The sequence below is a fragment of the Festucalex cinctus genome, chromosome 18 (assembly GCF_051991245.1).
Source record: "Festucalex cinctus isolate MCC-2025b chromosome 18, RoL_Fcin_1.0, whole genome shotgun sequence".
Classification (NCBI taxonomy): domain Eukaryota; kingdom Metazoa; phylum Chordata; class Actinopteri; order Syngnathiformes; family Syngnathidae; genus Festucalex; species Festucalex cinctus.
The window spans coordinates 7,514,601-7,530,583 of record NC_135428.1 but is presented as its reverse complement, the minus strand read 5'-3'; the positions used below and the strand labels follow the sequence as shown (position 1 = coordinate 7,530,583).

The 15,983-nt window shown below is 38.9% G+C and overlaps 1 protein-coding gene across 1 annotated transcript; it reads left to right on the top strand.

Moving 5' to 3' along the window:
- The first annotated feature begins 4,604 nt into the window (after window positions 1–4,604).
- On the top strand, window positions 4,605–12,300 carry cchcr1 (coiled-coil alpha-helical rod protein 1). The gene is made up of 19 exons (XM_077504919.1): window positions 4,605–4,928; window positions 5,517–5,781; window positions 5,871–6,038; window positions 6,120–6,237; window positions 6,407–6,583; window positions 6,678–6,841; window positions 6,931–7,045; window positions 7,188–7,298; window positions 7,391–7,534; window positions 7,628–7,738; window positions 7,856–7,962; window positions 9,402–9,514; window positions 9,587–9,659; window positions 9,761–9,879; window positions 9,951–10,139; window positions 11,253–11,354; window positions 11,451–11,584; window positions 11,657–11,759; window positions 11,829–12,300. The coding sequence occupies exons 1-19, from the start codon at window positions 4,859–4,861 to the stop codon at window positions 11,957–11,959; spliced, it is 2,514 nt and encodes an 837-aa protein (XP_077361045.1). The 5' UTR covers window positions 4,605–4,858; the 3' UTR covers window positions 11,960–12,300.
- The last annotated feature ends 3,683 nt before the right edge of the window (window positions 12,301–15,983 follow it).

Below are 15,983 nucleotides of genomic sequence, written 5' to 3'. Positions count from 1 at the left end.
TGATCACAAATGAGTCTATATTTGGAAGACTTTTTTTTTTTTCGCCATGCTTTTAGCTAAATGTGAGAAGAAGAAAAAAACGTCTTCCAACATTTGCATTGCAAATAAGCCATGTTTTTAACTAAAATCGTCATCTATCCTGTGTGAAAAGTGGCATATGTCTCCAAGCTAGACATGCATTCATATATGAGGAAAGAAAACAAAAGCCTTTGCAGTGTTGAAGAGCCTTGCAAATTAATGATAGGCACCAGCCACTGGGCTGCACTCCAGTTTAATAAGCAGATGGGGAGAGAGGGTGAGCGGGTGGGGGTAGTGTCCAAATCGCAGGTGTGAGGATATAGTAAGTCAAGAGAGAAAAAAAAAAAAGTCCCTTTAAAGTGAAAATAAATGTCTTTAAAATGTAACACATCACAAATAATTGTTAACAATGGCTACATTGGAATAATTCAGAAAATCATCAAGTATCTAAATTGAGGCTGAAAAAGCGTGAAAAATCAAACTTTTGTCTCCACTCCCAAACACTTCAAGCACATCCGTTGAATGCGTGAAACCACACCTACATGCATTTTTTTAATTTATTTTTGTATTTTTATTTGACGACATATAGAAAGTCAATTTAAATGTGTTTAAAAATGTGTCTCATTCTATGTCGCGACAGGCACCCAAAGTAATTGTATTGCGTTGTGTTCTGCGTAAACGCCGCATTATGCTTCCTTATCCCACCGGTTCGTTGCAGGCGCTAACCACAAGCTAGCTTACAAACTAGCTTACAAACCTCTCAGCTTACTGACTTTTTACCTAGAGCTCATCTGCAGTGTAACCAAATCTCTTGGGTGTTTAAATAAACTGAACAATTTTTGAAGTGTGACAAGACATATTTTTAGGGTAAAATTTTAGCTAGCTAGCTAGCTAGATAAACACTGTGGTGATAGAAATGGGCCTATCAATAATAACAGATAACCACGGATGTAAAAAGGATTCAAAGTGCGTCACTGAATAGCAATTTAGCCATGTTGACAAAATCGGGCAAACTGAAATGGTGAAAAACAATTTACAGTAACGCTATATTGCCATAATTCAGCACCATAGTTCTCAGTCTTTTCACATTTTCAGCACATCTTTAGAAACATGTACTATATTATGCATTTGTAAGCAAATAGGGTCATTAAGATGTAAAGCTTTTTGAATAACAGAAAATGTCTTTACAGTGCACCTTGTACTGACTCCATAATTAAGTAAACTGTATTGTCAATTTTACGGGAAAGTCTCATCATAGAGAAATGACTCATTTTTATGATGTGAAATTCCCCTGCTATAAATACAGACAGTTGCTTACATATCAAACGCCTCTGGACAGTATACACTATGAGTCATACACTGGACATATTACAAATTGCAAAAGATATTAGCCCACTAGGTATTGCCTCTATAGTTTCTTAATTTGGCTAGTGCCCTTGTGCATTGTGAAGTCCAATACTTTTGAATGAAGAAACATCAATTAACGGCAATGTATCCTCTTGGCGATGTCCGTAAGACCCTTTTGCAATCACCTGGCTCGAGGGAGGCGCTTCACTGGGGCAAACCCCAGGACACGTGATGGTAAAATGCAACAAAAAGCATGAATTGTTTTCCACTGTGGGAAATAAATGCAGCACTTTGCTGAGTTGCACATTCAGCTGGGAGAAGACCCAGGGGCAGTCCTGGAATATAATAAAGGGATCAGAAAAGGAGCTTCTCGGGATCCCCCAGGATATAGCGGAGGACTTGAGGCAGGATTACTGCACTGCAATTCCTGACATTGCAATCACAAATAACAAGGCAATTTACCATTCGGAATAATTCTAATTAAACTAAATACAATGTTTTGGTTTAAAAGGAACGGGTTGGATAGAGTTAGCAGGAAAAATACAAAAGCAATCTCCATGAAACTTTGTTGGAATTGTGTTGCGGGCGAGGATCTCGACAAAGGGCAGGTAAAGGAATTATTTTCGCTGGTTGAGTCGACAATCAATTGAACCGTCCACTGACCAGAATGCACAATCAGCATCTCTTCATCATTCTCCATCAACTCGAAAGTTGCCTGCTGACTTACAAACAGACGGAAAAAGTGAAGTTAACAGTTTGGCCTCAGCCGAGTGACGTTTGAGTTATATATGGTCAATATGAAGGTGCGTTTCCAATCTGCAGTACATGAAAAAAACAACAACAAACAAACAGATACGCACACTTCAAATCGTTGCAACAAGTTTTATTATGAATACAAAAAATAAATAAATAAATAACAACATCAGTATTGTAACCTAAATTAATTTTCATATTTATAAGGCCAAACTAAATACATTATTCTAAAACGTTATGTATGACTAACAACAAACGTTCCTGTAATTTTAATTGTCTTGAATTAATTTTTCCACCTGCAGTCTGCAGCAACCCATATTCAGTCCTGCAAACTGCATGGAATTATTTTTGTGCAGCTTTTGAAGAAAGCATGTTTAAAGACACAAGTGAAATGAATCCATCGACGTGACACATTTTAGGTGTGAAGCCTACCTGAGTTTTGGCAGCAGCACACCATCTTGGCTTTAAGATCCTGGAAGGAAACAGCTGCATTGTAACTTGGCTACCTTCCTAATAAGCATCAGTGTTGTCTTTGATTGCTGGATTCCTTGAGTCTTTTCCAATTCTCTGCTGCAATGCACAGCATTGCTTTCTTTAAAAGAACAATTTTACTAGATGACTGCTTATATTTCAAGATGCTCTCATGCATGCCAAAATATCTTTTTTTTTTTCTTTTAATCAACCTTGGTCTCTACAGTATGTAACTTCTGTTTTCAATTGTTTGTTTTTAATTACAGCAAAAATGAACCGCTATAGAGTCAAAAATCCCTTGAGCTTTTACACATTAGAATTCAACCACACTTTTAGCAGAAAATAGGCCTCTAAAGTCACACAAAATAAAAAAATTAACTAACAGTACATATAAAAGTGTGTTAAAATATTTCAGTTTGACCTTAAAAAGGATTATTTCTATTTCAGCCAAATCCAACAAACAGACAAACATATTATGGTCGACAGTGGGATGTTCCACTCTATGTGGTTGTTTTGTCTCATAGTGACATCAAAAGGCGATTTGCTGATCTGAAATTTCAATGAACCCCTGTGGAAAATAGGTCAAAGCTAAGGATGACAGCTGAGGAGAGGAATTTTACACACCATCCACAAACAAACGCGGCAGAATTAAGAATGTCCTACCATGAACTCTTTCATCACATTTCCAGCAGAGACATAATGAATCCATCATCATTGCAGATGCACACAGCATGCCGAGATGTGTCAAAGTATAAAAATGTGCGATGTTAATTATTAATAGGATTATCATTTTGCTTTTGGGTGTACTGTGACATATTTATTAATGCACCAGAGCCCAAAGTCGAGCTACGTTATCAACTAAGCAGAGTTGGTTAGCAACCAGCCGCATTTACTTTGTTACATTTTACAACTTTTTGGATAAACTGTATTTGTCAGAGTACTTGCAATTCAATATACTTGAGTATTTATGTGTACAGTAAAGATAATGTTATTGTTAGAGTGAGCTCCATTCTGCTGGCTAATTGCATTGTAGATAGCAAAACAGATATTTGTTATCACTTGAGATGTCTATTTTTATATATATATATATTTTATTTTTATAAGTTATTCAATACTTGAGTAGTTTTTCCACTGATTTAGGCTTATTCATGTAATTATTTGGAGGACTACGTCCTACTTTTACCTGTGTCATGTTTTTCTAAAGTAACACAACTCTTACATGAGTACAATTATTGGCTACTCTACCAACAGGTGACCACCAACAATAAGCAGTAAAATTGTATTAATTTGCTACCATGAAAATGTACTTTTTTTTTTTTCTTCAGGACAGTGATGATAAAGCAGGAAATTTCAAACACACCTGATTGTTCTTAAGGCTGAGGAGAACTTGGCAAAGAAGGAATGGCTTAGTTAATCACATCGTTAAGTACATTTTAACAGAGCCTCCTCTCCATTAATCATCCCAGTGATATCTGAATCGGAATAAAAATACCTTGTGGAATAAAGCTTAAGGAAACATGACATCATAAGTCACTTCTCACACAAATATCTGTCACGTGTGGGAACACTCCTATGGTCCACAAACAACAGGCAATGTCTACTCAAGGGACATATAGGCTGGCTAAGGGCAGAATAGGATGATATATATGACTGTCTTTACTATAATTTATTAGCCAGTGTTCATTGTCAGTGTAAAACAAATGGCTTTGCAATTTCCCCTTGCCTGTTCGATAAGCATCCCCTGCAGCGCTAGTGACCTCTGCCATCGTCACAATCAAATGCAGTCTGTCAGTCAAACTATCTGACCCGCCCACTTGGCGAATATTAAAGTGTATTTTTTTTCTTTTTCTTTTTTTTTTTGTAGATACCCCTGTTCTTTAAATATATTGAGTATACAGCGGTTAAATAGTAGCGTCGACTCTCAAATACAGTATTGTGTTAAAGTTAAAAGACTTTGCGCGTGAAAATAATGAGTACGTCCTGCAAGACTAAACTCGGGGTTTACACTAAAAGAGTTCAGTCGCACACCCACAATGCACTGCGCGAATTGGCGTCGTTATTGGAAATATCTTGCAAGTTCATAGAGATGATGCCTGTTTAGAAGCGTCTGTATGTTTTGTGTGTAATTATCGTGAAGACGAGAAACTACTGTGCTAGCTGCTAGCTAACTATAGATAAATAGCCGGAGTGGTGGAACTGTCGACCCGGTGGCTCAAACGTGCTTAAAAAGCAACATAAACTTCCTGGAATATTATTGACTGCACTGAAAATGGACGCATATAAAAATGGGAACGAAATGCTGAACATACCAACCGATTTCATATCGCCAAAGATTTCCAGTAAGTTATTGGACTCCGCAGTATTTATAGTATTTTTTTTTCTTATGTAATGGTGCCTAATTTGTTTACGGCTTTGTACAGTACATTCAGAAAGTTTGAATGACCACTGTAGTTGTTCAACCCACTTGCTTTGTGTTAAGCTCTGAATGAAGTGGAAAAAAAATGTGATATACATACTCTAGTCTACATAATGTCTGACTTGTATGTCTCTAAATAATAATATAAAAAAAAAGTGCGTGAATGCTGCCACTGAATCAACAGTTCAAATAATTAAATAAAGCTCAAGACTCTTGATTGTTGATACAGCGATTAATAAAAATTTAATTATCCAATTTCATATAATGGGCCCAGCGAAAATGACAAAGATTTTAGTGTAAAATATGTGCCCTTGTTCAGTAAAGGGTGGAAAACATTGAGCTAATACATTCTTGCATCTAATAAAAATCCTCATTGGTCATGTAAATATGCCCTCTAGTGACTTTTAAGTAGAATTGAAAATTGGTTTGAATGCTTGTCTCTCAATATCCATAGAATGAATATTTGTCTCTTTTCACATGTATAATTCACATTTCCTTTCATGTTATATAGGAAAACCCCAGGATGACCTTGTGCCTCCCTCTCATTTTGTGCCAAGCGTCCAGGCTGCTACAATGGCCACAGGCACACAGCCATGCACATCCTGGATGAACCCGAGTGTCCCGATAGCTCCACCAAAGCATCCATGGCTTGCTTTCACTAGCACCCAACGAGAAATATTAACACAGAGAAAAGAAAATCAATGCAGCAAGATACTGCGAGGAAACAACACAAGAGGAAGGACTCCAGAGGAAAACATGTCAGACTTGAGGACGAGGTATTCCGCAGTATGATTTATATGGTCAAAAATACCATCAGCTGCGGGGCACGGTAGGAACACAAATAGCTCCATTTGCTCAAACACAGATCCAAAGAGAGAGGCGACCAGTGGTCCAGATGGGAAGAAGAGTGGTGTCTGGAGGCAGAAAAGCACAAAGCTGAGGCTGAGCGGTCGAAGGAGCAGATGGAGGCCCTGAAGGACACCGTGCAGAGATATAGAGAAGAGATTAGAGTAAAAAACGACACCATAAGCAGGTAGCAAATGGAGTTATATAGTCTTGAGATTCGTTTCGAATCCTCTTCCTGAATTAACATGGCTTAATCGTTGTACATCAGGCAATATCACGATTTGAAGACAATGAATCAAGAAATGAGCAATGTGAGGACTGAGCAGAGCCAACTGAAGGAGGAACTCTTGCACTGCCATACACGGAAGGAGAAAATAAGCTCTCAGGTATAGTGTGTCACAAGCAAACATTTAATTTTGACAATAATGTTGCCAGTGATCACTTGGGAGGAACTGACGTTTCAACTCTTCATGTTATAGCTTATACGTTTTAGTTTTCTTCTCGGTTTTATTTCAGTTTTGAAGATGGCAGATACGTCACCATTGTGTTTTACAGCTAGAAAGATTGAAGAAAGAGTCTGATGAAGAAATTGCAAAAATGAGGAGAGAAGGTGAAGCTCGGGAGCTCGCCCTTAAGGCCAAAATGAGCGAGCAGCAAGCAGTGGAGACCGAAGAGCAGTCTTTGAAAATGTCGGGAAAAATGCAGCAGCTGCAGAAGAAGCAAGAGGAAGAGGTATTTGCCAAATATTTTTAAATCCTAAAATATGCAACTACATGTGAGATGACCCATTTACTCCACCGTTTACATCACTAATTTCCCTTATCAGCTGCGACAGTTGAATGCCGAACACTGTGTGGAATTATGCACAGCCAGAAAATCAAATAATGAACTGCAGAGTAAACTTCAGTCAGTGACCCGGGAAATGCTGCAGCTGAAAAACAACCTAATGGAGGCATCCGCAGAGAGAGATGAGTTTAAAGAACATCTAAGGTTCCACTTTTAATCCTACTGGAGATCATGATAAACTCTCATTTAACGTTGTTGATGAAACCATTTGCTGCTTGTGAATTATTTTTCAGACAAATGGAACAAGCGTACGAGACACAATCAGCAACTCTGCACAGTCTCCGAAATTACATCGGCCAGGTTGTTGCGGACAAAGGAGAAAAGGAACAATTAAATGAAGCAGTTGAGGTTAAAACAATACGCAGTGTTCAACACGAAAAAAAAAAGGGGTTTTGCTCTTTTCAATAGATTAACAAAGAATTACATAAAAACAATAGTTAATTAGCATTCAGTTTTTAATCATGCAAAATATTGTTTCTTCATTTTGTAGAGGCTTAACAAAGAGAAAGTGGCATTGCAGAAAACCACAGAGCTTTTGACTGTCAGATTGAACTCCATGAGTGAGATAGTCTCCCTCCAAGAAGAGAAGATGCTGAAGAAGGTAAGCATTTGTCCTTTTTTGTGTCTTTTTTTTTTTTTGCCGGTTCACCTTTAATTACTGTATATTTGACATCTGAAGTGTTCTTTGTCAAGGCCTCGTCAGACCCACTTGTGACAAAAAGAGCCGACGGTCTTCTTGTGCTTCACCTCTGGAGGGAGAAGCTGTTCAAACTATGCGTCCAGCTTCGTTTGAAGGACATTGAGCTGCGAGATGAGAGGGCGAAACATCTTTCAGAGGTGTCATAAACAACAGGCTGATGACCGCATCACTTTGAATGTTTTCGAGGCAAGCATGTGGTGTGGAGATGGAATAATCTTCTGGTGTCATAGGTCGGATTCATGGAGCAACAACTGCAAGAGGAGCAGCATCGCGCAACTGTGCTCCAGCGCAGTCTTGACGCCAGGATAGCTGAGTTGGACCAGGAGAAAGTGGAAAAGGAGGTGAGCAACTAACTCAGCAAGTGGTGTGTTTTTTTTCTTTTGTTCTCCTCCCACTGTGGTTGCACAATACATGTGGAGGACTTGTCTCTGATGCTGTAAACGTGTATTTCTTTTTAGACTTTGAAACGGGACTTGGCTCAGGCTTGCAAGGAGAACCAGCATCTGAAGGCAAAGAGTCTCAGCTTCGAGGCCGGGCTCAAAAGTACAGCAGAGACTTTTCACGGGTAAAACAGGGTGAAAACTCCATCCAACAAATTTTACAGTGGTGCCTCAAGATACAAGTGACCAGACTAAAGAGTTCTTGAGTCAATTTTGAGATACGATTGATGCATGATTCAGATTCAGAATTTTTATCCCTAAAAGGGTAATTCTCACACTCATAACCTGTCCAAGAAATGTGAAAACAATAATGACCAACAGTGAGGGACAGAATGGGAAGCCCGACGGGTCGTTTTTCAGTGCCCTGAGTTCTTAGATTAAAAAACCCCCAAAACAAAACACTGAAATCCATTCAACTCAGTTCACAATAAGCATCCATTTGGAAAATGATGAGCAAATCATCAAAAAGAAGCTTTAAGCTAGTCATTGCCACTCCCAGTTGACCTATACTGTCAAGCTAAACATAAAAGAAAGAGAATTGCAATCCAAAACAAAACCCCAAACTAACTATATTGCCTTAAGAACAACCTGCCAGCTTAATGCTAACATCTAAGGGAAACTGCCATTGACATGCTAATGCTAACAGAAAAATCCTACATTGTGATTTCCAGGATTTTTTTCCCCTCACATTCTGTATCTCTCTGTTTAAGTGTACCTACCTATGATGAAAATTATAGACCCATGTCTTCATTTTAAGTGGGAGAATGTGCACAATGGGTGGCTGACTTGCCCCACTGTCCTGGTAATTGTTACTATTACTTAATGTGATTATAATGTATAGCGCACTAGTTTTTACTTATTAATTTATTAAAAAATACAAACACAAATTTGGGTTGTTTTGAGGGAGGCTGAAATGGATTGACGGCATTTCCATGCATTTCAATGGGAACGATGATTTGAGATGTGAATGTTAAAGTGGAAGTCAACCTTAAAAATTCTTGACAATAATGTTGTGTATGATATTTCACTAGTTTAAACATGCCATTCTGATTAATATCACATTTGTGGAATATGAGTTACGAAGCAAAATGTTTTAAATTTTTACATTTTTATCCATCTCAGGGGGCGGCCATTTTGCCACTTGCTGTCGACTGAAGATGACATCACAGTTTGTTGCTCAGGCAACGACCAATCACAGCTCACCTGCTTTCTGAAGCTGAGCTGTGATTGGCTGTTACCGGAGACCTGAGCAGCTATTGTGTAATTTTCAGTCGACAGCAAGTAGCAAAATGGCCAACCCCTGAGATGGATAAAAACGAAAAAAACTCATACTCCACTAACCGTAATATTAACATGAATACCATATTTAGACTAGTGGGGCTGCATATAGCATATTGTCCAAAAAAAATTAAAATAAAATAAAATAAAAAGGGGGGGGGGGGGGCTGTTTGGGTTGGCTTCGCCTTTAAATTGCAAGTGTTGTCACAGAACATATTAAACTCGTATCTCAAGGCACCATTGTATTTATTGTTGCTGTTTTTGTTGCTCTCTTTGTACCCCCCAGGTTTAGTCTAGCATTTCATCGTAAAATAGCAGAAGTGGATGCAGCACAAGCAAAACTCAATAGTTTTGGCCCAAGGTTGAATTTCGCCAGAGGTCGAGTGGAAACAGTCCAAGGTGCCGTTATTGAGCCTTGATTTGTATTTGTTACCCCACAGCGTTGTACATCCCAATGATTTTGCTTCACAGCTTTGTTCATGAGGAGGGTTGCTCTGCACAAAGTCCAGAAGACCAGTAAGCAAGCAGAGCAGACAGCGGAAAGGTAGTCAGCTTCACATAGTAAATCCACTTGAATGACTCTTTTGGCCCAGAGAGCCTTCACTGAGTTGCTCACCTCTCTTCCTTGTATTTGTTCCACCACAGCATCAGAAATGTACAGATACAACTCAATTTGGTGTGTGAAGAGAGAAGCAAGCTCGCGCAGGAGCTCAAAAGAACCCCGGAGCTCATTGAGAAAGCATTGGCTGATATGAAAGAAGAATGTAAGCGCCGTCCCTGTGCCCACACCATCCGATTATGCGGCGTCTCACTTTGCATGTGCGCGTCCCTTCAGATGAGAACAAGCTGAGGCAGCTTCAGGAGGAGCTGCAGCAGAGCCGGGATGAGATGCAAAAGGCAGTGACAGGCAGAGAGGAGGTCCAGCAGAACTTCCAGCAAGCCCTGGACCAGCTGGAGGTGAGCAAGGTTGCGCAAGAGGATCTCCAATCTAAACTGCTCAGCCAGAGGGAGAACAGTGAGCAAGGTGAGACATACAATTGGTCGGTTAATTAAAAAAAACAAAAAACATGTAAGATAACTTATATTTTGGGACTTTAAAGTGGAAGTCAATCTTAAATATTTCTTGACAATAATATGTTATATGTTACCTCACTAGTCTAAATGAGTTATGCAGCAAAATCCAGCTGTTTTTATCCATCTCAGGGGACGGCCATTTTGCCACTTGCTGTCGACTGAAGATGACATCACAGTTGCTACCGACCAATCACAGCTCACCTGTTTTCTGAGGCTGAGTGTGTGATTGGTTGTCATCTGAGACATGAGCAACAATGATGTCATCTTCAGTCGACAGCAAGTGCCAAAATGGGTGCTCCCTGAGATGGATAAAAACGGCTGGATTTTGCTGTCTAATTCATATTCCACTAGCACAATATTAACCAGAATACCATATTTAGACCAGTGGGGCTGCATAAAACATTTTGTCAAAAAAAAAAAATTGGAGGGTTGACTTCATCTTGAAAGCTTACAACAGTAAAGATCTGAATTACAGGAAGAACATTTTACAGTGTTTTTCTTTCATAGTTATTTCCAACAGAGAAAAATCAGCTAAAATTGGTGGATTTCTTTTTTGTGATTATTTTTGTCTTAAGTGTCAGTGTCTAAAATAATTAAATGACAAGCAAAATCACCCTGTTTTTGCCCATTTACAAACAGCTAATATTAGCTGATTAGTCAATTGGGCTCTATTTAAGATAGCCTGCAGTTTCGATATCCAATCTTATTTTTATCCTCATATGATTGAGGTCTGATTCTGCCCCTGAGAATTGCTTTTGGGAAAAAAAAAGGGGCTTACCATGCCTGCTTATCCTGCTGTAAATTGGGTCATATGGGAGGGAAAAAAAATTCACAATTGGGTCACCGTGTAAATCCAGCCTGAGACATGTCCCTAATCACAGCGTCCACATATTGATACCACTACTTTCACTGTTAACTTTTAAGGGGCATAGTTGATGTCAACTTGGGAAAGTTTGGAATCATATCTTAGCTCAGTCTCAACAATAGATTTTAAAATTCAAGTCGGTTACTTTTCTACCCTGTGTGCATTTTCTGTGATGAATAGCGTGCATGTTCCCCGCAGCCCTGCAGGATCGCGTGTCTGAGATCGAGAGCCGCTGTGCTGAAAAGCTTAGCGAGATGGAGGTACAAGTCAGCGCGGCGAAAAGAGAGCACACCAAAGCAGGTAGAGGGATTACAACACCAATTCAAACCATAGACACCTAAGATATGCAAAGTGTGTGACAGACACGAGAGACTTCATCGCCTCTTTATCTTATAGTGATGACTTTACGGCAGTTTGAAAAAGCGGTAGCTCGGAAACAGAACCACTGGAGAGAAACTGAAGCTTCTCCAAGTGAACACACAAAAAAGGAGGTCCAATGTAAACAAACACACGAGACAAACAGACACCTGGTGAGATTTATTTTTACTTTTGAGGCAGATTTTTGCTGTCACTGTTGAACCAGCTGTCAATTTGTTACACAGCTTGCCGAGAGGGAGCCGAGGAGTGACTTTCCGCGTAAGATACCTGCTCCTGGAGAAAAACCGGAGACAAGCTTGTTTATGGGAGCACAACTAGCAGCAGAAAGTGAGTGGTGTGCTCGTTCTGTCCACTCGTTCCATATTGGACTGTGCTTGACTGTCTCCATCCCGGCAGAGAGACTCCTTTCTGTTATGGAGGCGCTCCACACGCTCAGTGCTGCAGTGGTAAACAGCTCCGAGGACTCTGCAGAGGAGGAGGAGGGGCACAGCGACTTAATGCACACTGTGTTGAGGCCGTGTCAGTGAACGCACCTTTAATTTGTACAGCCAAATCTCAAAGAAATAGACTCAATTGAGGTACACATTTTTTTTTTAAATATATCTTGTGCTGTATCTAAAGATAAGTACCTAATATCAACTGTTATTGTTTGATAAATAGTGAGAAATATTTTTATTTTAACCTAAAAGATAATCTAGATGTTTTGTTTTCTGTCTGACCAATTAAACGTCCTCCAGAAAAATACATACAAAGTAGATCTTATTGTTAATTGGGGGGGTAAGAGAAAAACCTAACAGATAAAAACACATGAGACATTTGTACTACCATGAATGGAAGACTTGACCCAATAAAATGCTTTTGTAAATTATGTAATAATTTGTACTGTTTTTGCGATGAACTCTACTGGAAGTATTCATATCACATTTTTTTTCCTCAGATCTTAAAGGCAATGCAGAGAATTCATGGGGTTGGAATAGACTACCTTTTTTTAATATTACTCATGGGGGAAGACCTAGTGGATATGATTTGATAATAAAAAAATAAAAAAAATCTATATTTTCTATTTGTCGTTTCCCCTCACAGTGGCCCGTTTCAAATGACATTGCCATTGTTGGAGGGGTGCTGATAAACATCATGATGAGCCAGATAATTGAGCTATTTTTCTTGTCTCGAGTGCTGATAAATTTTGCAATAGCTTCAACTTCTTGCCCCGAGGTGAGACTGTCGATGGAGCAAAAAAATAAAAAATAATGTGCAGAGATTCCTACTTTACATCAGGAGAATTTCACCTGTTACTTCTTTTGGATGAGTTTTATAGAAACAGGATGCACAAGATGAGAAGTTGTCTTTATGTTAAGCAATTAATGTAGAAAAAAAGAACAAAAGATGGCAAATGGTCTGTGATGATTGTATTATGAATCCCCCTTTGCAGGTATGACATTTTTTTTTCTTCATTTGATGAACTCCGAATCACAGCAAATTATCATTTACAGAACCGCGTCTACAGCATAGCAATTGGCAGAAGCGTTAAGGGACCTCCCGAGGGAATCCAGTAAAATGCATGTAAGTTTACTGTCCAGCCACTAGAGGGTAGTGTTGACAAAGCGGAGAACGTTCAGTTGTCTGGGTAGTGTACTTTTTATACCCAATTTTCTTCTTCTCCCAAATTATATATGTGTAAAATTATTATTATTATTGGATTATTATTTATTTTTAACAATTGAACATCCATCCATCCATTTTCGTTACTCCTCACAAGGGTCGCAGGGGTGCCGGAGCCTATTGTTGTTGTTGTTGTTGTTGTTTAATTCGTTCTGTGTCATGTCCTCATTCAAGTGTGAAACAATGACACAAACTCAAGAGTATTTTCACCTTACGGCTGTTCATGTGACCATATCATCAATATGTTTACCATATCCTTTTTTTTTTGACTGGTCAGTCTATTACAGTTAAGTCCATCGCAACTTCTTCTGCCCACTTTGACATCTTTCCAAAGTTTTTTTTACATGTCAGTTGTCAAAACAAACTTTGGCGCTTGGCGTGATGATGCTTGGATCCTATCAGGGGTTTCAACCACCGGCAATGTGCATAGAAGAGTAGCATGGTATACTCGTTTGCGCTGCATTTTTGCAGGCTACGCTAAAGGCAAGGGGAGCAGCCATGGCAGTGTAGTGGATGATAGGCAGCCACATTTCTTTATTTATACACGCATGCAATGTGGGCCATGGCAGCCCCCCCAGTTAAGTTAACCTGAGGTCATCTACACTAATTATTGCTCTGTCCTCTAAAAGCTGTAGTTCTAAAAGTGTGCTAACAACAGTGGTTAAGTTGACTCCCTTCAGTGTTATGTAAAAGAATCACTGGATTAGATGTTCAAATTGCATAACTGTACAATGGTTCTTTTTTTTTATTTTTATTTTTTTTTTTTTTAAATTCGGTACAGTAGTGTACAATGGTTAAGTAAATTTTAGTTTTAAGAACTATACATTTGCATTTAATATTTTAAAATGGCTCATTCAGGTACAATATTTATTCAGATTTCATGTGCAATACCATTTTACTTACGTAATTGTTTAAATACCGTTTTTATTTTCCTGCAGTTCCGTCCAGCGTTAATGCTCAAACTGTACAATAATATAACTTTTAGGAATAAAACCTCTGCCTTGTTTTTAACACATTCACTGCCAGCCCAGCAAAAATTTGACGTCTTTTTCCGTCAATGGCAGTGAATGAGTTAACATTGGAGAGAGCCATGTATTTTTTGAGGTGGTAGGCCTACTTGCTGTAAAGTGTATGTTGTTTACATTTGGCACAAAAAGCGACAAATAGTGAAGAATACAGACAGCTGATAATGAAAATCTATATCTGTGTTAACTCTTTTGGGAGATTCACTTTGTAACAAGGTGATGCTTACACAACATTTTTTCATCAAGATTACTTTGTACTGCTGCACATTTGATTCCCAACATATTGTTTACACAATTACCGCATTGTTTGACTTTCATTTTGTCATAATCCTGCTCTCAGTCTGTGTGTCTGGTGTTTTTCCAGTGGGCAAGTGAAGGGGGCGTGTCCACCTGCGCCACACCTGAGGCGCATTCCGCAATCAAGAGGTCTTTAAGAGGACCCCCGGCACGACAGATCGTTGTCGGATTATTTCTTGCACGCAGTCATTGCTCAAAACGTTCTCTAGACTTTTTGTTCCTAAATTTTTGTCTCGCGTTCTAGTATAGTCTTGTATTGATTTGATAAGTTGTTAATTTTTCACGTGTATCTGCCACGGCGCTTTCTGTTTTGTATATAGTTAGATTGTAGTATGTGTATTGTGAATAGATAGATCCAGTTTGCGTTGTAAGTATCTTTTGTTAACCCCTGTTTCTCCTTGCCTTTTGCAATTGTTTTTTGTTAGTAACTTTTCAGAGTATTGTACTCGTGCTTTGTTGTTTTTTCTTTTGGCATCTGAGCCAGCGTTTTGCGTTTGGTGGGTTTCTGAATAAACCTCATCTAAATTGTATTTTCCTGTCTGGGCCTACATTTTCTGGGATCCACTTCTTCACCGACTGCCGTCGGTACGTTACACATTTTATTTATAATTGATTAAGAAATCAAGTTGACAAGCTACTTATTGGATTTAGCGTTTATACTGTTGTTGTTGTTTTTTTTTTACTATGGAAATTGTACTTTTTACAGTTGCACATGGCGAATACGTTTAAAATAAAAATAATTTTGACACAAGCCTTAATTTAGAGAACTGGAAGTGAGGAAGAGATGAAAGGTGACACATAAGTGAGGAAGTAACCGATATTAAAAGAATAGCGCAAAGCGAGGCAGTGAAAACAAATCTGTAACCTACAGAAACATGCAGTATTAAACATCAACAATCTGATTCTGAGTCTGATAACGATGACTGAACTGCTGATCTTGTCTCTTCCTTTAGGAGCAGTTGTCTGCCTGGGAGGAGCAGTTGATATAAAAATCCACAGTAAGTGCTATTCCTCCTCAAAGATTATCTCTCAAAGGTCATCTTGACTCATCCCTCATCATGAGTCATCCATTTTGGATGCTTATGTTTAATTTATGAATCAGTAAAGGACAAGTAGACTTGTGCTATTGTTTATTAATTCTTGTGGTGCTTATGAAACCTTTGAAAGCAAATACTGGCATGAAAAGTGATTACCTAGTGTTGTTCTGAAGTACTATAATGCACCCTTAAGAGATAGCTGGAAAATAGGCTGTTGGACGGTGTGATTGTATTAAAACATATCCTCCATATCAATAACCAACAATACTGCCATATCTGATCATTTAGCCAAGTTAATTCCCGTGGATTCAATGTTTAATGAAGGTTTACGCACTTCATTGGCTTTCATTAAGATGCGTCACTTGGTGAGCACATCAGTCTGTAAATGCTTTTACTGCCAGGTGTCACACTTGAGACACTTGATTAGGCCCATAAAAACCGTGATCACGGCAGGTATTTGCCAAATGGTGCTTCCAGAAAGTGCAAATGTGCTCATTCTACTTGGGGGCGGGGATTGGTGATTGGTGTGC

Bases quoted from the DNA above. Each gene is read 5' to 3' on its own strand.
- cchcr1 (XM_077504919.1), top strand. From the start codon at position 4,859: ATGGACGCATATAAAAATGGGAACGAAATGCTGAACATACCAACCGAT. The intron at 6,238-6,406 runs GTATAGTGTGTC...TGTGTTTTACAG, and splicing joins AGGAGAAAATAAGCTCTCAG to CTAGAAAGATTGAAGAAAGA. The intron at 7,535-7,627 runs GTGTCATAAACA...CTGGTGTCATAG, and splicing joins GGGCGAAACATCTTTCAGAG to GTCGGATTCATGGAGCAACA.